Source organism: Ursus arctos, unplaced genomic scaffold, assembly GCF_023065955.2.
Source record: "Ursus arctos isolate Adak ecotype North America unplaced genomic scaffold, UrsArc2.0 scaffold_14, whole genome shotgun sequence".
Classification (NCBI taxonomy): domain Eukaryota; kingdom Metazoa; phylum Chordata; class Mammalia; order Carnivora; family Ursidae; genus Ursus; species Ursus arctos.
Window position 1 is genome coordinate 29809084 of NW_026622808.1, and position 20469 is coordinate 29829552.

Genomic DNA, 20469 nt, shown 5'->3' on the forward strand with positions numbered 1-20469 from the left:
TCCCGGGCCTCCCATCGCGCACCTCGGGCAAGCCGGGAGGCTGGCACGGCCCGGGCGGAGGCGGCCTCGGGCGGCACACCGGGTTGACTGCCCCCCCGGGAAACTGAGGCACGGAGGGGCGACGAGGGCGGGCCCTCGAGACTCCCGCAAACTCCAAGCGGCACGTAGTGGGCCCCGGGCGGTCTCCGCGCGGAGCCCCCCCGCCCCTCCCCCGGCCAACGCGGCCAGAGGCGAGGCCGGATCGGAGCACGGGAGCGGGGCCCGGATCGCCGGGGGCCGCGGTGGCAGGACCAGCCCCCGCGCGATGCCCACTCGCCGGCTCTGACACAGGCCCCGCGTCCCCCAGCCCGGCCAGGAGTGCGGGCGTTGGGGCCACGCGGCGAGGCGCAGGCCCGCCCCGGGGCGCCCGCCCGCCGCCGACCCCGCCCCTCGGCCGCCTCCCCCGCCTCCGCCTCCTCGCGGCCCGGGACGTGCCCGGCCGGCCACCGAGCGGCGGGGACTGCGTCCGGCGCGCTCACTTCCGCGTCCCGCCGCCCTCCGGCCCGCGCGCGCCCGGCCGCCGCCGCCATCGGACAATAGGCCGCCCGCCGCGGCTGCCGCGGACTTCCTGCCCGGCCCGGCCGGCCCGTGCGCCCCTCTCCGCGCCCTTCTCCGCGCCGGCCCCGGAGCCGCGAGCAGTCGGCGCCCGGGACGTGCCTGCGCCTCCGGCCGCTGCGCCTCTGCTGTGGCCGCTCCGGCGGCCTCCGCCTTCTCCGCCGAGCCGGCTGCACCCCGACCCCGTCCAGCGGCTGCTCTCGGCGTCGTCGGTTTCCGAGTTTGATTGCTTACGGAGATTGGTTTTTTCCATTTCTTTTTCCTTTTACGATTTGAAAAAGAGGAAAGAACGCGCAGCAGGCTGGGACGGTGAAGCGCCACCAGCTGCCCCCACGTGGACACCTCGGAGGGGAAAGGGAATTGGAAGCAAACTTGGTCCAGCTGGCCTTGAGGCCTCAACTTCTGCCGGACTCTGAGGCCCGGGGTCATGACTCTCACGCCGCGCAGGTGGAAGGCTTTACCTGTCCTGGGCTGGACTTGAGCCCCTGCCTGTCTTCAGCAACCAACAACCCCCCCACCCCCCCACCCCGGACATCTGCGCTAGGCTCTGCCACCCGTTTGCGACATGGATAAGTACGGCGACCTGGGCCTGGAGGCCAGTAAATTCATTGAGGACCTGAACATGTACGAGGCCTCCAAGGATGGACTGTTCCGAGTGGACAAGGGGGCAGGCAACAACCCCGAGTTTGAGGAAACACGCAGGGTGTTTGCCACCAAAATGGCCAAAATCCACCTCCAGCAGCAGCAACAGCTCTTGCAGGAGGAGACCCTGGCCAGGGGGGGCCGAGGCCCGGTCAATGGTGGGGCCCGCCGGGAAGCTGGCGTGGGCAGCAAGCTGACCATGGATGGTGCTGCCAAGCCCCCTCTCGCTGCCTCGACAGTGGGTCCTGGGACGGCCACCTCCATCGCCCCCGGGCAGCCCTTGTACCCACCCCAGGAGCAGAGGGCCAGGCCGTATGCCCGCAGTGCAAGCCATGGCAGCCAGGACTGTGGCTCCAAGGAGAGCCTGGCAAGCTGGGAGATGTCTGCCTTCCGCCAGCTGGGCCCTTGTGAGGATCCTTCCTGCCTCACCCACGGAGACTATTATGACAACCTCTCCTTGGCAAGTCCAAAGTGGGCCGATGAACCAGAAGTGTCCCCCAGCGTCAGGCCGGGTGCAGGGAGTGGGTGGCCTGGCACCGCAGGGACTGATGCGCCACTGCCCAGGCCCTCCCGGGACCATCCCCTGTACCAGCCTCAGCTCTCCCCAAGCTCTAGCAAGTCATTTGAGAGCAGCCAGGATGGTGGTGTTGGTGGGCGCGGTGATGAGAAGCCAGTTGGGCTTTGGACGACTGCCTCCTCCCAGCGGGTGAGCCCTGGCCTTTCTTCCCCAGGCCCGGAGAACGGGGCCCTCTTGGGGCGCACTCAGCCCAGGACCCCCTCTTTCTTAGCACCCTTGGCCCAGAGCTGCCCCAGCCAAGGAGCTCTTCCAAGAACAAACTCGGGGGTGGGGAGTGAGGTTTCAGGCACGATGTCCAAACCCATGGCGGACCCTCAAGCCTGGTTCCAAGACGGACCCAAATCATACCTTTCTAGCCCTGCTTTATCATCCTTACCAACCAGCACGGACAGTTTGCAGGCGGGCGCAGCCCCTGGCCTGGGTCCCAAGCCCGTCTGCACAGACCCTGGCGTTGGTCCCAAGCTCGGCCCCACCAGCCCCGTCCACCCAGCGATGTCCACCCCGCCTGAGTCCTCTTGTAAAGAAGGCCCCCCCGGCTGGTCGTCGGATGGCAGCCTGGGGCCTGGGCTCCTGGAGAGCCCCAGCCCCCCCAGGGTGAGGCTGCCCTGCCAGACCCTCATCCCAGGCCCTGAGCTTGGGCCCTCAGCCGCCGAATTGAAGTTAGAAGCCCTCACCCAACGTCTGGAGCGTGAAATGGATGCGCACCCGAAAGCCGATTACTTTGGTGAGTGAAAGATTGCTGGTGTTGCCCACCGTGGGTGACAAGGTCCCTGTTTGGGGGAGGTGCTCCCCATCGGGGATGCTTGTAGCTCCCCTTGAGGGCCACGCCCTTTTTTTTTTTTTTTTTAATGTGTGGTTTCATCTTTCGGCTGCTGCGTCTTCTGATTCAGAAACTTGAAAGCATCCCTGAGCAGAAAAGCGGATCTTGCAGCTGGGGATTACCCACGTGCATGGGGGAAGCGGGGCGGGACGGCTCGTGGCTGTTCTCGAAAAAGGGAAATGCTGTGACTTGGGGTTTCAGGGGTTCTGGGTGTGCCCCAGAGCCTCTTGCAGGACTTGAATGGGAGCAGCTTCTGGGGTCCAGGTACCCCTGTGCGTTCCACCCCGCCGGTGGCTGGGCCAGGCTGGTCTGGCTATTTGAGGACCCGTGGTTGGGCAGGGGCGCGCTCTCTGGCCGTGTGTGTGTGTGTGTGTGTGTGTGTGTGTGTGTGCGTGCAGGTCCTGTGTGCAGTTGCAAGACTGACGTGGAAGGCTTTGCTCTCGAGCAATAGTGGTTCTCAAAGTGTAGTCTCGGGACCAGCAGCATCCCTTGGCCTGGGAACTGGTTAGAAAGCCGATGGTGTCGGGTCCCCTCCCCCAGACCTGTATCAGAAACTCGGGTGGGAGGGGGGAGGCGGCAGTCCGTGGTGGGGGCAGGCAGTGTTGCCTCTCGTGGAAATTTGAGACCTGTGGGCTAGGTGTCTCGGAACTGAACTCAGCCCCCACCCTCGGTTCCAGCCCGCAGCCAGGTGACACCCACAGCCCCGGCGCCCGGCGGGATGGAAGAGGCTTCCTTGCTGCTTTTACTCACAGTTTTGGGATTTTGTTTTAGTCTCTTTTTCAGACCTCGAACTCTGGGTGACTGCTGGCTTCAGCTTTTTCTTTCGCTCTGCACAGGGTTTGGAGGCCGAGAGAAAGCAGCTCTCTTGTTCGGTGGAGTCACGGTGTCGTGGTCTCTTAGGAGAACTGAGAAGGCCTGTTTTTAGAAGAGTCTGAGGGTTTTTGTCCCCCCCTCCCCATTTTTGAGCTCGGGAGAATTGGGGTCACGATTTCCCCCTCTGAGGCCTGAGAGCCTCGGGAAGCTGTGTCCCGGGAGGGAGCCTGCTGGGCCCCCGGAGCAGGGCCTGGTTGGGGAAGGCCTTCCTGCCGTCAGGTCTCTGTGAATGACAGGCTCTGGCTTGAGGTGCTTGGAGGGACGGGGTCCTGGGCGCACGGTGGTCCAGATCCTCCTGGAGCCTCATGGGACAAAGGGCACTGGGAGTATGGGGTGCCTTCGTGGGTTTATCTTTCCGAGCACATAGCACCATCTTACTGCTCCCTCTTTCCCTTTGCAGATTCCCCTCCTGGGGAATAACATTTAGCTGGAAGTACTGTGACTTTAAACTGCAAACTGGTGCTTAATTTTTAATTCTGAGCTCATGAAATGACAAAACAGCAGTTTTATTTTGTCAGGCAGGCAGGCTTACATCACTGGATCGGGGCAGAGGCGTTCTCTGACACCAGGCATTCTCGAGCACCTGCCTTGGGCTGTGCCCTGTTCAAGGCCTCGGTGTACCCAGTGAGCAGGACAGACAGTGCAGGGGAAGGAGACAGGAGATGGACCAAATAAATAATCAAGTTCTGGGGAGGATACAGGTCGAGGAGGGGATGGAGCCCCCCGGGCACGTGTTGGCAGGGAGGTTTCCGGTTTTAAGTCAGGGGACCAGGGAACACCCCATCAGGAAGGTGGCATTTGAGGAAGGGCCTGAAGGAGGCAGGATCTGTCCTGAGGGAGGGCGTTCTGGGTGGGCAGACAGCAGGGGCAAAGGCCCTGGGGCCGGTCTGCGCCAGGTCCCACGCTGGGCACTTACCTATTACCGTTTAATTTACTAGTTGCAACAACTCTGGGAAGCGGGTTCTGTCATTAGAGCTGTTTCACCGACTAGGACGACAAAGCCTGGGGAAGTCAGATCACTTGGCGGAGGCCTCCCAGGTGGTGGGGCTGGGCGTAGCTGCCGCGTTGAGCCCCACCGTTCAGACGCTACGCGCATTGCCGCTAACCAGCATTGCCCAGCTGCCTCCGAAGCACAGATGCGGAAAACTGTTTTGTGTCTGTGTTTATTTATTTTTATGGCTTTGTTTTTTGTTTTTAATTGAGGTGACCATCACACAGCACAAAATTAGCCATTTTTAAGTAAACCGTTCAGTGGCATTTAGTACAGTGTTTTACAAACACCAACTCTAATAGTTTCAGAACATTATCACCCCGAAAGGAAACCCTGTACCCTAACAAGCAGCTGCTCCCCATTCTCCCTTCCCTCCCAGCCTCTGGAAACTACCTGTATGTGCTCTGTCTCTGTGGATTTATCTATTCTGGATAGTTCGTGTAAATGGACTCGTATTTTTTGCCTAAACATGACATTTGTGTATAGAAAACTCGAAAGACACGCAAAACCGCACAGTGAACAGTGAGTGTCCTTCCCACCTGGGCTCCTGGTCGAGCGCCCCGGGTGTAATGAATACGCGTGCGTGCGTCAGTCCCCCTGCTCCGTGCCGTCCACCTGCTCTTTGCCTTTGCCACGGGGCGGGGTGTCTGGGTGGCTGTTGCGTGTCCATGTGTGTTAAGTTGACTCAGTGTGACCACTGTGTGGACGTGCCCGGGGCACGGAAGCAGCTGTCACGATGGACCTTGAGGAGGGCCCATCCGCAGGGTGCCAGCCCAGCTGTGGGATGAACCCCCAGGGGTGGGATTGTGGGGCTGGACCTTGTGCCCTTTCTGGTTGCTGTCTGCACAGTCGTGCGGGGGCCCGCGCTGCCCACCGCACAGAAGAGGGCCTGCCCCGCACCTGTTTGGCAGCCGAGCTACTATGCGCTCTCCCGTGGCCCGAGGAGGAAGTCTCTCATCAGAGCCTCTGGCGGGTCAGTTCTTGGCCTCGGCCTGCTGGGGGACCTTGAACCAACCCTCCTGTCCTCTAGGCCTGCCCCCCTCCATCTGTGGTGCGAGGCATCCGGCCCCGCTGAGGGACTCCCCACACGGACGCCTTCCCTTCCCTAGATCTGGTGTCCTTTGAAAGACCTGCATGTCGTGAATTATGATGAAATTTTACTTCCAAACAGGAGAGTATCTATCGCTACAGGGCCCTTGGCCGCGAGAGGCAGGGTAACGTAACCCAGACCGTCAGAGCTGAGATAGGTCCAGCCAGAAGCCAAGCCAAGGAGATGTTTGCGTTGGTTACTTAGGCCCCTTTCTGGGGCGGGCAGAGGCGTCCCTGGGGGTTTTGACACTGTGGGAAGAGCTCCTGAATCCCTGCTCTTGCCTTTGAGGACCCTTAGGTCCGAAGACACCCCAGTTTCCAGTAACTGAGCCGCTCGTCTCCAAGGACGCTTCTGGTACTTTCCTTGGCCGTCTTTGTGGGGTCGGTACGTTGTGGTCCCAGGGGCTGCTTCTCCCTCTCTTTCTCTTCCACTCTTCTTCTGTGGCCTCTTTGTGTCTTTCCGTCCATGAGGACAGAGGCAAGGACAGATTCTGGAAGCCGCTTGCTGAGTGCCGTTGCTTTGCCCTGTGCGGGCTTCTTCTGCTCTAACACCACCGTGTACGCTGCAGAGGAAGGGAAGAGGTCACGTGCCTTTTGTTGGCTCTTTCCTGGCCTTTTCCTCCGCGGCATCCACTATCTTCCTCACACGGGTTCCCTCCTCCCTTCCCAAGGAAAAAGGATACAAAGAAGCCACCTGTCACGGCCTGGGTTTCCCGGGAAGCTGACTCAGACCGTTGGGCGTTCGGGGGGCTTCCGAGGGGGAGCCCTTAGGAGGAGCGGGCAGAGGAGGGCTCCAGCCGCAGCGCGGGCCTGACAGGCCTGGGCCCACCCTGCAGGGAGCGCCGAGCTGGAGAAACCCTTCAGAAACGTCCCGAGTTGGGGTGAGCTACCTGGACCTTTACGCTGCCCCCTAGATCGGTCATCAGGTGTGGGCCGCCCTGGGAAGGGCCTGACCTCGGGGGAGGCGGTCCTGTGCAGCCGAGGGGCTGATGGGCGAGGCCACCACCTCAAAGTGGCCACCACGGCCCCCCTTGGACGGTGACCTTTGGGCTCCATGATTCTGATCCTAGTGACCGTCTGTGTAGGGCCTGTGACGCTGTAGGCTTTGGGGACGTGCTCTGCGTTACCCTTCGCAATCACACACCAGTAGTCTCTGTTCCCGGTGGAGAAACTGAGGCCCATGACTTGCTCAAGACCACACAGGCTGAGTGGTGACACATACCAGGTGGGCTCTGACCGCTCTCATGGGGGGGGACCTGGTGGCCTGTGGCTCTCTTTGTCCCTCCAGATTCACCAGATTCACTCTGCACCCAGCTGCTGTGGGGGCGTCGGTGGGTGCTGAGCCTGGAGGACCGGTGCCTTCCCTCTGGGCTGTGGGTCTGGGGATCCGTCACTGCTAAGGCCACCGGGAGAGCACCACGCTCCGCCCTGGAGTAGAGGAGGCTCTGCCAGACTCGGTCAGGCACCAGGGGGCGGAGAGGCCAGAAGAGGTTGGTGGCGCGGATCTCCCTCACCCCGCGAATGGAAGGACGGGCTCCTCCCCACCCTGGCCTGAGAGAGAAGAGGCTGGCTCTGTCCTTAGTTTTCCTGTTTCTCGTGGACCTTCCTCATGCAGCGGCTGACCCGCCTTTGCCTGGGAGCCTGTAAACAGGTGTGACTACTCCCGGAATGGCCCCACCCCCGCCAGGGGCCAGGGAGCCGGTCACACTTGATTTCATTGGACCAGCGGTGCACGAGGTTAAGTACACCGTCCAGACGCGGACCGTGTGAATGTCCTGTCTGCTCCTTCCCAGCGCACAGTCTCGCAAAGCTGGAGCAGCCCACGGATTGTCTTAGTGCCCATTGACGCACTCCCTATCCCACTCTGAGCAGCAGACGCTTGAAATGTGGGGCCTGCGTCTAGTCCGAATGAAAAATGGAGGGTGTTTCCAGAGCACTTTTCCTGGCAAAAGGAAATAACATGGGACAATCCCATATTGGGTAGCCACCCCCCCCAGAATTCCAGGACAGAGGCCTACATGTACCCCAAAGACCCCCATAATCCCCTCAAATATCAGGCATTTCAGTAAAGCCAAACCAGGTGCTGAAGTAGAAGAGAAGGTGCTGGAAGCTCGTTCACCATCTGGCTCTGCGTAGCTGGCAGGACCGAGCGTGGTTCCCTGGGAGCTTATACCCAGATTCCTTTCGGAGACCCTGGGCCACAGTGTGGACCTAACTGAAGCCCGGCTTTCGTTGCCATGGAAGTAAATTTCAGACTCTCCGGGGAACTCTTGTAAATGCCACTTGAGGCTCCGGTTCTGCCTGTCTAGCCCCGCAGAGCGCGCCCCAGGATGGACACCCAGTCCTTTCGAAATCGGGTAGCCTGTGCGCGTTGTTTTCCGTAGACCAGGTAATCTCCTTCTCCAAATCAGGAAGGCATATCGTGTTTAGCTTTCTATTGATGGATAGTGTAGCATTTCGTAGGCTCTCGAAGGGAACACACCCATGTAACCAGATGGAGGCACAGAACGTGACTGGCAGTGACCACGCGCTTCCCTTGCCGTGGCCTCCAAGCCACGGGCGGGCCTTCCCCACCGCGCTGAGCTCACGAACTCCAACACACCAGCCTCACTGCGGGGCCCTGAGCTCCTGGAATTCCTCCCTCCTGCACAGGGTCCTTGTCCTTGCCCTTCCCCAGCCAGCGTCCTTCTGGCCGGCACAGAGGTGCCTGCCCCTGCGACCCCACACCGGGAAGGGGGGTCTCGAGCTGGAGCCCCGACGTCGGGTTCCCACGGCGCTGGCCAGGTCCCGTCCCGCCGTCTCTCTGCCGTCCTCCCTCCTTGGGACGGTGTGTTTCTGCTCTATTCCTCTGTGACCAGGAAAGAATGTCTTGTTTTTTCCATTAATAATCCACAGCATGAAGCTATGAAGCTGACCTTCTGATGTGGCAGTTCTTGCCAGAGGTTTCAAAACAAAGTTGTATTTCTTTACATCTTGTTTTAAAAAAAGATTTATGTATTTATTTTAGAGAGAGCAAGAGAGAGAAAGAGCAAGAGAGGGAACATGAGTGGGAGGGACAGAGGGAAAGGGAGAGAGAATCTCAAGCCGACTCTGCACTGAGTGCGGAGCCCTACGTGGGGCTCGATCCCACATCCCTGAGATCGTGACCTAAGCTGAAACCAAGAGTTGGATGCTTAACCGACTGAGTCACCCCAGGCGGCCCTTCTTTACATCTTTTGACTTCCGACTCCCACACAGGATGTGGAACTGTGGAAGAAAAGGCCTGATTCGGGGAGTGGGGAAACCGGGTATTCTGAGCCTGGTCCTTCTAGTAGGCCTAGGCATGACAGTGGGCAACCCGCCCTTCCTCCGTGCGGAGCCACGCTGATCTCTGAGGGCTCGTCCTGACCCAGAGCACTGTGTCTGTGGCTCTGGGTCCCATCGGATGCCTTGGCTTTCAGCTGACTGAGTAACCCGGGGACGGGGTGGCATCACTGTCAGCAGCGGTGGGAGCCTGGAAAGGTGGGGGCTGGACGGCCCAGCCTCCCCTCCCCCTCCCAGACCCCTGCGGAAGCGAAGCACGATGCTGTATTTTAGTTACGGTTACGCTGTCTGTTGCAAATGGTCATCATTTTTACATTAGGTATCTGGAAAATACATACAATTGAACCAAGAGCCATGACTCACTGACGTGCCTGCCACCCTTTGAATAATCCGTGTGAAGATTTTGTGCAGAAAGTTTCCAGTGCAGAGCCGCGGCCGGAGCCCGCTATGACTCAGGATGTGTCAGGCGTTGCTGTTTTTGGCGCTCTGGCCCCATGTAGAAGCATTTACTCAGCCCGAGGTCACTCACTGGGCTCTGCAGGGTGTGTCTGAGGAAAGTCGGCTTAGGAAAGGAGAGATCTCTAGGAAAGCATCAGACACAAGGAGCCCCTGGTGTTAATGCTGGTCACCCACCCCGGGGGCCTTTCCAAGGCTCTCCTTTTTTTTTTTTTTTTTTAAAGATTTTATTTTTTCGACAGAGATAGAGACCGCCAGCGAGAGAGGGAACACAAGCAGGGGGAGTGGGAGAGGAAGAAGCAGGCTCCCAGCGGAGGAGCCTGATGTGGGGCTCGATCCCATAACGCTGGGATCACGCCCTGAGCCGAGGGCAGATGCTTAACCGCTGTGCCACCCAGGCGCCCCATCCGAGGCTCTCCTTTTAATAAAACGTGGGGTCCTCAGTTCAGGGGACAGCGAGTAGCACTGGCTGTGGGGTGTGCCGACCTTGTTTTCCCTGGCGAGCCCCAGGCTTCCTCGGTGGACTCCTACGATGGCCTTGGTGGTGCTGGGTCAGTGGACGCTGGACAGTGGCCTCAGGGCCTGGCTCCATCAGGGGCCCCCGTAGCAGGTGCTCAGAGGATGTTTATGGGAGGAACGGAGGGGCTTCAGTTGGGGGTGTGAACGGGGGAGGGATTTGTTGGCTGGGGTTATGGGCTGAGACAGTGATGCTAAGATGTGTCGCTCTGTGCTAGCCGCTTTTCTAATCATTGCACAGGCACTGGCTTGTTCCGTCCTTCCAATCAGCCTGTGTCGCTAGCCCCGTTCTATAGGCAGGCCAACTGAGGTACACAGAGGTTAAGTAACCTGCTGAATACATTTATCGAGGAGGCTGGCTGAGCCCGAGATCTTGACCACGCTGCCGCGCTGCCTGTCAGCTCCTGGGAGCACAATGGCTTTCTGACAAAGGAACTTTCCAGGGCAATGTGGCCCTGCGTTGGTCAGGGCTGAGGTCTGCCCCTTCTGTGGTGGAGCAGTGAGGGAGGCAGGGCACAGAGGGGCTCCCGAGCTGGCCGGAGGAGCCCGATCCCGCTCGGCACTCAGGTTCCTTTCCAGGCCAGGAGCCCGTGCCCCGCACCAGCCCCTCCCCGCAGGCCCGAGATGGAACCACGAGGTTCTGAAGGACACCCAGAGGCCACGCGGGGACCTTGACTGCCCACAGCCTTTGGGGCCTCTAACTTCTTGTGTTTCTCTGAGGGGTGTGGGTGAGGACCAGCAGGCCGTGCTCTCAGAGAGCTTGGGAAACCCTCAAGTGTTGCGGGCAGGGGTAGGGGTGTGTCGGGCTGCCTCGGCCTGAGGATCCGCGTCAACCCCAGGACTGTGCAGGGGTGCTTAGAACCGAGCATGGGATGAAACGACGCTTCGAGTCCATCTGGCGAAGTGAACAGAAACCTTACCCGACAACAAAACAGGCCTCCACAATTCCCAGGGCGCATCAATGGCAGGGTAGTCCTTGCCAGGAAATATTTATATCTGCTCCAGGTTTTGTTTTTCATTTGTCCCCTCCCAGGGAAACCAGCTGGACACGGAATGTCAGGGTCACGTTGGAAGGCTGGAGACTTTCTGCCTGAGTGTTTCAAAGGGAATACTTTAGGGTCCGTGGCCAGGCTATTTTTAAGTTTTGAGAGCCATGAGTTTAGACTTGGCCAAGTTCCTTCCTCATCTTTCTCGGTCTGTGACTCAACTCTGCGTGTCCCAGGAGAGCAAGGACTGGTTACTCCCGGTTACTGGAAGTCTGTTGGGAGCATATCAGGGACCTCTATCTTTTCTCCCCCACACGTGTACTTGCAGTATATAGAAAGTTCTGGAAGCCTGCTCTGATGCCCTCTCTGGAGAGGAGGGGCCTTGAGTTCAGTGTGTATCTGCCCTTCAGCTGATCCTGGGAAGCGCAGAGACCTAGGTAACTTGAGGACGAATGGACAGGGCACCCCCTTACAATGCAGGCCCTGAGTCTGGGGGTGAACACACATCACAGCAGGCTCTGGGCCGGACAGCACGGGACGGTCATTTCGGCGTGCTGACATAGTAGCACGCTTGCCTTTTGCTGACCGAAGCCCCTGTGACCGTCATAGCAGCCTCCCCGTTCTCCGGAGCCTCTCTTCCAGCAGGCGGAACCGAGCTGTGGCCGCATTTGCTCACATGATGGTCAGGGCTCGCCCAGGGCATCTGGGTGGAGCTTTTGCATCTGCTGAAATGTCGCCTGTCCTGTTCCTCTCTCCCCCACGGTGGTTTGCATTGCTTCCTGATGAGGCTGGGAGGTACTGAATTTAGAAAGATGGACTGGAGTGGGGGCAGCCCAGCTGGCAGCTGGCCGTGCTGGGCCCCCGGGGCGTTTGCTGACAGAGGTCCCACCACCCTAAACATGCTGACGGCAGGAGAGCAGGAGGCAGGCCTGCCGGGCCACCTGGGGGCTGTGCCAGCCTGGGCATCTTGCTTCGCTTTTTTGCCCTTGGATTCCTCACCTCGTGGCGACTGGATGTCCTGAGCTCGTTATAATTCTGTTACTTCCCCGGGGCCGCGAGCCCCCGGAGCCAGGGATGGGGTCAGGGCTGTTGGCAGAGACGCGGGTGCAAAGGGGAGAAGCCGGGATGGGGCAAGCATGCAAAACGAGTGTGTCCGTGGACACAGCCTGGGCGGCAGGCGAGTGGTTGGTGATGGCAGACGCCTCTTTGAGTTGGCCGGCCGGGTCCGTCCGTGGGATCACTGTCCCCAACCAGGGCGACTCTGAAATGCCCGTCTCCCACTAATAATGCTTGACACCCTCAGTCTCACTCTCGAAACCAAAACTGCGTTTTTGGGGAAAACAAAAGCCCTTAAGCTATATAAAAAGTGGCACTTAAATGAGGAAAATGAGGAAACAAAACCAAATACTGAGTTCAGTGGTAAGTTTCAAAATACAAAACGCAGGGCCTGGTCTGCAGAGAAAGGTGAAATGTCCCAGTTACAGGGCCCCTGTTTGCTCAGCGATGGTGGGCTGAGAAGCTGTGGATGCCACAGACGTCGTTTCTCTGTCCCCCGTGCACGGTGGCGGCTGTGACGCCCGGACAGCCCAGCGGAGCGGAGGGCTGAGCTGCTTGGGCCAGGACTTGGGTGACATGACTAGTGGCAGGTGGGCCAGACAGCTGAACCTCCAGCGTCTCTAACCGTGGAGACGTCCTGTTCCTTGGGGCAGACTTGAGGCTTGGCCCCATCATGACCAGAAGGGCATTTCAGTCCGACGGCACGTAACCTGGGTGGATCTCTGGATGGTTCCTGTCTTGCTTGGCCACGTGGAGCTCTGGAGTCCTGAAGCTGGGATTGTGGGTGTGACTCCTGCGTGGGTCACCTGCCCCCACCTGCCCCTCACCCCCGCCCTACCCCAGACCCTTCCCCCACCTCTGTCCATCACCACATCCAGTTCCAAGTCCAGATCACATACTCCCTCGGCAGTCATTATGGAACGCCTACTGTATACAGGAGATGGAATTAGGATTCGGGAGGCTTCCTTCCTCTGCTGGAATGTGGGCTCCACGAGAATGGGGTGTCTGTTCTGTTCACCACTGTATCCTAGGGCCCAGGGCAGTGCCCAGCACGCAGCACTCGTCGAATGAGTGAGTGAACCCCCTGGGCAGCGGAGGGACGGGGACGGTGCCCAACTCCCTCCCGAGTGCCGGGGCGTTGAGTGGGGATGTTACCATTGGGGTGGGCACACACTTTGGAGCCAGTCCACAACCCCCCTACATGCACATGCTAGAGGATGCTAGGCAGACGGGAGCACCAGGCTAGCCGGCATAACCTCACCCTGACCACGAGGGACTCGGATGAGCTCTCCCACCTGGGTGGAAGGTGCTTCAGGTAGCCTTCTGGAGGCTGGAGGGCCTGGAGGAGGTTGGGATGCCGGGGTTTGTCTGGGTGGAGGCTTTGCAGAGCTCGGGGGACCAAAGTCCTGGGGAGGTTTGGACAGAAGCAGGGAGACGTGCTGGCCGACATGCGTGTCCCTAGCCAAGAAGATGTTCATGTTATGCTAAAGTCAGAACCTGAGGAGCTGTGTGGGCTCTGGATGTGCCCTGGGCAGATGCCTCGACAGCCTTGTGCCTCAGTTTCCCCATCAGTGAAATGTGGACGTGGCCTTTGCGAAGGCTAAATTAGTTAGCCTAGATCTGTACTGTTCACTTTGGGGGCCACGAGCCACGGCCACGGCCAAGCGCTTGAACACGTGGCTGGTCCAAATGAGATGTGCTCCAAGTGTGAAACACAGTCTGCGGATTCGAAGACTTGGTGTGGGAAAAGAATGTAAAATAGCTCATTAATATTTTTACGTTGAATCTGTGTTTAACCAAGAATACTTTGATATATTGGGCTAAGTGAAATATATCTTTAAAATTAGTTTCACCCATTTTTTTTTAAGATTTTATTTATTTATTTGATAGAAAGAGAGCACAAGCAGGGGGAGCAGCAGGCAGAGGGAGAAGCAGGCTCCCCACTGAGCAGGGAGCCCGATGCATGGCTCCATCCCAGGACCCTGGGATCATGACCTGAGCCGAAGGCAGACGCTCAACTGACTGAGCCACCCAGGCGCCCCAGTTTCACCCATTTTTACTTTGTAAGTGTGGCCGCTTGAAAATGTAAACTCGCAGGTGGCCTGCGCTGTTTTTCTGTCGGTCGGGGCCGCATTTCCTGAAGCACTTAGAGTATGGCCTGTGCTGACTGCGTGCTGTACGGACACTTGGAATTATTGTTTGCCCCCAAATATCAAAGCGTCTTTACCTTGTACCCTCTGAAAGCCACGCCCAGTGTGTTTGTCCAGAGCCACAAATGCATAAATAAAAAGATTATAATATGTCCAATTGCCACCCGCCCCCCCCGCCAAACGAGTCCACTGTGGCCATAGCCCACTGCAAATGGGGGCAAGACGGCTCTCACAGCCCTTGAAGTGGGTCTTTTCTGATGGAGGAAGAAGGTACTCTGGGGTCTGAGCAGGTGGTCGTTGTAGCTGAGCCAGTTTTCCGGGACCTTCGTAACACACACACTGAGTCTAGCGATGACAGACGGAGCATCCAGGGGACTGCCCGTCCCCTTGCTGTCCTTAGAGAAATGAAAGACAGTGTTTCCTGCAAGAGAGGAGGGAGAGGCCCCTTTGGGATTGGGCTCCGCTGGGCCCCGGCCGACAAGGGCCCACACCCTGCACCCCTGGCTGGGCTCTGGAGGCCTTGCCTGGGTGTGGGGAGAGTGGCTAAGTTGGGTGGCCTTCCAGGCAGCCTCCAAAGGCCTGATTGTCTGCAGCCTGTCCTGGCATGGCTGACGCCTTCCTCTCTGGTGGTGGGGCTTAGACAGAGGCCCTTTGGTGGCTGGCCTCGGAGGTCAGGTCACTTTTAGAGCCGTCATCCCTCCTCTGCTCATGGCCCCCGTGCCTGCGGTGGGTGTGTGGGTGTGGGGAGCGGCAGCCCTGCCCGAGTTTACAGCCAGAGAGCAAAGGAAGCGAGGGGGGCGGGCAGCAGGAAGAAAGGAACCCATGCTGGGTAAACCAGCAGGGCCTCAGCCCAGCTGTGCACTTTGTTTGTGGGGTTTCAATCTCTGCACTGGATATTCGGGGGCAGGCCCAGGGCCCTTCTGCTGTGTGGCCTTTTCTGACCCAGCCGTGGAAGTGGCTTAGTGTCACTTCTGCTGTTCTCCATTGGTCAAAGCAGTCACGAGCCCTCCCCCGTTCAGGGGGAGGGGTGGTGGACTCCCCCCCCCCCACCTCTGGATGGAAGGTGTGTCAAGGAATCTGTGGCCATGTTTTTTAAAAGGTTGCATTTACATACCCCGAAGTGTGTCGTTGGATGGGTTTTAACAAATGCTCGCACCCATGTGACCTGTGCTCCTGTCAAGATCTAGAAGAGTTCCAACCCCAGGAAGTTCCCTCGTGCCCCTTCCAGTCAGTGTCCACCCCCAGGCAACCACTATTCTGATGTTTTCTTCGTTTATTAGTTTTACCTGTCCTAAAACATAATATACGCGGATTCATACGCATTCACAGGTAGCCGATCCTCATTATTCACGGATTCTGTATTTGCGAGTTTGCCTACTCGCCAAAATTTTTTTTGTAACCCCCAGATCCACTCGTGGCACTCTGGTGATCATCTGGGGACATGGGCAGAGGTGCGGCCCCACACACAATCCCAGCTGAGGGTGAGGGGGGCGAGGCTCTGCCTGCTTGTTTTGGCCCTCATCCTGTGAACGGGCGTCATCGTGTGGTCTCTCTAGTGCCATGGTTTTTGCCTTCTTGTGCTCTTTGTTGGTGAGTTCTATGTTTGAAGTGCTCCCCAAGTGCAGTGCTCATGTGCTGCCTGGTATTCCTGAGCTCGAGGAGGCTGCGATGTGCCGTCTGGGGACATGCTGATCTAACCTGCATGAGATAAGCTTCCTTCAGGCGTGAGTCTTGGGGTGTGGGCCCAGAGTTCAACGTTAGTGAAATCACCAGTATGTATTACACAAGGTGTTTTTCAACAGAAGCACAGATAAAGCAAGGTTATGTATCGATCAGCTGATGAAAATGTTGTGCCCAGAGGCTGGCGGGAACCTAACCCTGTATTTCCTCTGGCAGCAACGTTCACTATTCGCTAATTCCGTATTTGCGGTGACTTCGTGGAACTTGTACCGTGAATATCGAGAATCGATGGTCGTACTCCTTTGTCTGGCGTAGTTCATTCGGAGATTGTCCGTGACATTCATTTCTGTTGTGTGTGTTACAGGTTTGTCCTTTTTTTATTGCCACGTAGTGTTCCATTCCGTGAGTGTGTAGTTTGTTTTCCCATTTCCCTGCGGAGGAATGTGTGGGTTCTTTCACTCGGGGGCTGCATAGTAAGTCCGCTGTGGTGACTTGTGTGGAGATATGCTTTCCCCACTTCTCCCGGGTAAATACCCAGGAGTGGAATTGCTGGGTCACATGGTAGGAGTGTGTTTAGCATTTGGGCAGGGGCCAATAAGCTTTCCGAAGGGGCTGTGCCCTGTAACACCCCCAGGCCCTGTGAGAGAGCCCTCGCGTGGTTCTTGACCAGCCGTGTCACCGGTTTCTCTGGGCTCTGCTCCGCGGGTGACTTTCTAAACCAGCTCCTCTCTGCGCTGCTGTCACTTGGCTGACACCCTTCCAGTTTCTTCTGTAGAAATAGTGTCTTCACAGGCGATTTTCATCCCTTTTTTTGGGAGTCACTGTACTCTCACAAGGGTTTGATTTTTTCCCCCCACCGGCTTTCACGAGCACAAAACACTTCTGTGGTTTTTGCCATTTCTAAAAACTTCAGTGCAACTAACTGTGGGAAAGTCAGAAACGCTGAACGAACAAAATAATGATAAAAGGGGCCCATCATTCCGACTAGGGATAGTCACTGTTAAGATAGGGTTTTGTTCTTGCACATAGATATTTCATTTTTTAAAAGATTATTATTTATTTATTTATTTGAGAGAGAGAGAGAAAACGAGCCGGGAGAGGGAAAGGGAGAAGCAGGCTCCCTGCCAAGCAGGGAGCCCAATGCAGGACTCGATCCCAGGACCCCAGAATCATGACCTGAGCCGAAGGCAGACGCTAAACCGACTGAGCCACCCAGGCGCCCTAGATCATTTTTAAGCATCTGAGTGAACGAATGTGAACTTTGTGGGAGAATCAAGTCTTTGGCGAGAACTGTACTGTTCTCGGGATGGCACAGAACCGGAGCTCAGAAGCCAGCCAGTGCAGCCCTTTCCCCTTCGGTTGTTTGTTGGAAATGCTGCTTCCATCTGGTTTCTGGTCCTCGCCGGGAGGCTTCGTGTCATCCCACCAGCTTGATCAGAGCCTGATTTTAGGCGGTCCTTATAGAATCAGAACAGAGAGCTGGGGGCCCCAGGAAGCTCTCCTCCAGACCCTCCTGACAAACCCCTCTTCATTCCTCGGGGGAACCAGCGGTGGGAGGGTGGGCAGGAGCTCCCTCTCCGGGGCAGCCAGAGTGTAGGTCGCTCCTGGTGGTGAGCACGTCTGTCTTCTGTCTGGCCAGCAAGCAGGCTTCCTTCCGATCTGACCCAGTCAGTCGCCTGGTCAGTCCCGTGAAAACCAAACCAGGTCCTGTCACTCCTGGGCCCAGAAGGAACCTTCCATGCCCTTCTTCCCACTCCTCACTCACAGGGATATCATGTCTGTGTCTACACTGCAGAAGGCCGGCCTACTCCATAGGTTCAAAATGAGACAGTCTTCAAAAGCAGTGCTTTTGTCTTTTCTCAGAAAGAGGGATTCATGATTTGCCCTGTGTTAGCCTCTCGGGCAAGCAGCCCACTGATGGGAAAAGCCCCTGCTTTGTGACGGAACTCCCACCTGGTCACTTGGGGCACATTGACCGCATGTGAGGCTTAGGGCCGGTTATAGAGGGAGTGCTGTTCCAACACCATCTCATGCTTCTGGCAGCTTGCAGAAAGCCCATGATTCCTTCCTGGTTCGGAGATGGAGAAAGTAGGGCGCAGAGCGACGAAGTCCCTTGTCCAAGGCCGCTCACCGGGTTCGCCGCAGAACTGAGCAGAGCGCGCTTCCAGACTCTGTGTTTGTTCCAAGGGGGAGACTGCGGGTGGTGGTGACCCTCGGAGCTGGCTCGGAAAGGAAAGGGGAGGCTCTCCCCAGCCCAGAGTCTCCTGCTCCTGACTCCCTGGGGCGGTGGGCAGAAGAGAGGGAGCGCGGACTCCGTTTAGAAACCGGAGAACACAGGCATCCCCCCTCCCCGAGCTGGAAGGTTCCATCAGCCTGGTCTTCTTTTCCTTCTCCGTCACGCCCTTTGTCCCCTCCTTCGTGAAAGCATGTTTAAAGCATCTCTAAAATCAGCCTTGTTCGAGTTTGAGAAAAGTTCAGGATTTTATTGTTTCCTTAAAAAAAAAAAAAGGATTTTCTTTCTGGTTCCTTTCTGGTTCCACATGGTTAGCGGTGGCTGTGGCTTTGGGCTGTGGTCCGAGGTGGGGGCGTCTCGCTGCTCTGGAATCACTCAGGTCAGAACCCCTCTGTGCCTCAACATCCCTTCTGAACACTGTGTGTCCTGAGCTCAGCCTGCTCTGTTGTCCACGGTTGGGGTGTGGGATGGGATCCCGGTCCAGATAAAAGGACATTAGTGGGACGCTTGGTAAAATTCGTAGAATTTGAATAAAGTCCGTAGATTAGTGTGTATACGTATATCCATATATGTACGTACCCACACATCTATGTGTAAGACCAGTGTTAAGTTTCTGAATTTTGGTAATCGTACTGTAATCATATAAGACGTTAACATTTGGGAGATCTGGTTAAAGGGTAAATAGGAAGTCTTTGTACTACTTTTATAGCTTTTTTATATGTCTGAAATCACACAAGAAGACCCCAAATAGTGCATGAGCCTGGAGGCGGCTGGGTGCGTGTGGGGTCAGCAGCTCGCGCGTAGGGTGCTGCTGGTGCTGAGACCACGGGGTGCTCCGAGGACTTTGAACTTCTCCTGGAGGCCTCAGAGACCGAGAATTTCGGAGCCGGCGCACGATGTGGTGAATATACATTAAATTTTAAATATTCTTTAAATCTTAAAAAAAAACCCAAACAACCTACCACTCTTTCTGAATATGCAGGTAATGCCCCTTCGTCGTAGAATATTTGGAAAAATGCAGGAAAGTTTAAGAGATAAAATAAAAATCACCCATAAAGTCCTCCTTCTCAGCGTATCTTCACGTATAAATATATTTTTAAAAGAAGAACAGAGAAGTGTGTCACATACTTCGTAGCCGTCTTCTTTTCCTTTTTTCTTTTTTTTTTTTTTTTAAAAGATTTTATTTATTTGACAGAGACAGCCAGCGAGAGAGGGAACACAAGCAGGGGGAGTGGGAGAGGAAGAAGCAGGCTTCCAGCGGAAGAGCCTGACATGGGGCTCGATCCCAGAACTCTGGGATCACGCCCTGAGCCCAAGGCAGACGCTTAACGACTGCGCCACCCAGGCGCCCCTCCTTTTCCTTTTTTCATTTAACATTCTATTCGCAGCATTTTTCATGTCTTAAGAGAATTCTGTAGAACTGTGTTGTCCCATACATGGGACTATCTAAAATTAAATTTAAACGAATTACAATGAAGTGAAATGGCACATTCAGTTCCTTCTGCGTGCTGGTCACTCCGCCAGTGCTCGGCAGCGGCTCGAGCTCTCATACTGGACGGCACAGGGCAGAACATTTCCATCCCTGCAGACATCTATGGGACATTGCGGCTCGAGCGTATGATTTTTTTCTTTTTTTAAGATTTTATTTATTTATTTGACACAGAGAGACAGCCAGCAAGAGCGGGAACACAAGCAGGGGGAGTGGGAGAGGAAGAAGCAGGCTCCTAGCAGAGGAGCCTGATGTGGGGCTCGATCCCAGAACGCTGGGATCACGCCCTGAGCCGAAGGCAGTCGCTTAACGAGTGAGCCACCCAGGCGCCCCAGCATATGATTTTTTTGAAGCTGTATAGTATTTATTTAGCTTTCCCTCTGCGTGTGGGTGTCTATCTTGCTTTCTGTTTTGCGGACTTCAGTGTTTTAATATTTTCGTGAGCGTTCTTTTTTATGCCAGCTCTGTTGAGATATAATTCACACACCATAGCCCACCCTTTCAAAGTATACAATTTGGCGGGTTTTGGTAGCGTCAGAGCTCTGCAGCCATAGCCATCCCCCGTGTCTGATTTTATTTCATTAATTAATTTATTTAAAGATTTTATTTATTCATTTGAGAGAGCAAGAGAGAGTACAGAGGCTGAGGGAGAAGCAGATTTGCTGCTGAGCAGGGAGCCCGATTGCGGGGCTCGATCCCAGGACCCTGAGGTCGGGGCCTGAGCCAAAGGCAGACGCTTCACCCACTGAGCCACCCGGGCGCCCCTGATGTTAGAACACCTTTATCACCCCCCAAGAGCGAGGGCTCCCCCATTGGCAGACGCTCCCTGTTCCCTTCCCCCAGTCCTAGGCAGCTGCTAATTTACTCAGCGCCTCAGTGCACACCCATTTTGGGCCGCATCTTTGATTTTTTTTTGCTTAGGAAAAATCCCATTAAATGACTGGGTCAGACGGTGTGAAGGTTTTTTTTAAGGCTTTTGCTACATGATGGCACACTGCCATCCGGAAGGCTTGT

The 20469-nt window shown here is 56.6% G+C and overlaps 1 protein-coding gene across 1 annotated transcript in view; it reads left to right on the forward strand.

Annotated features, from left to right (window-relative positions):
- The first annotated feature begins 501 nt into the window (after nt 1-501).
- Nucleotides 502-20469, forward strand: part of LIMD1 (LIM domain containing 1) — a 68846-nt gene continuing 48878 nt past the window's right edge. The window contains exon 1 of the mRNA XM_026500641.4: nt 502-2537. Coding sequence (XP_026356426.2) covers nt 1160-2537 — 1378 coding nt within the window. The 5' untranslated portion in view covers nt 502-1159. The remainder of the gene's footprint in view (nt 2538-20469) is intronic.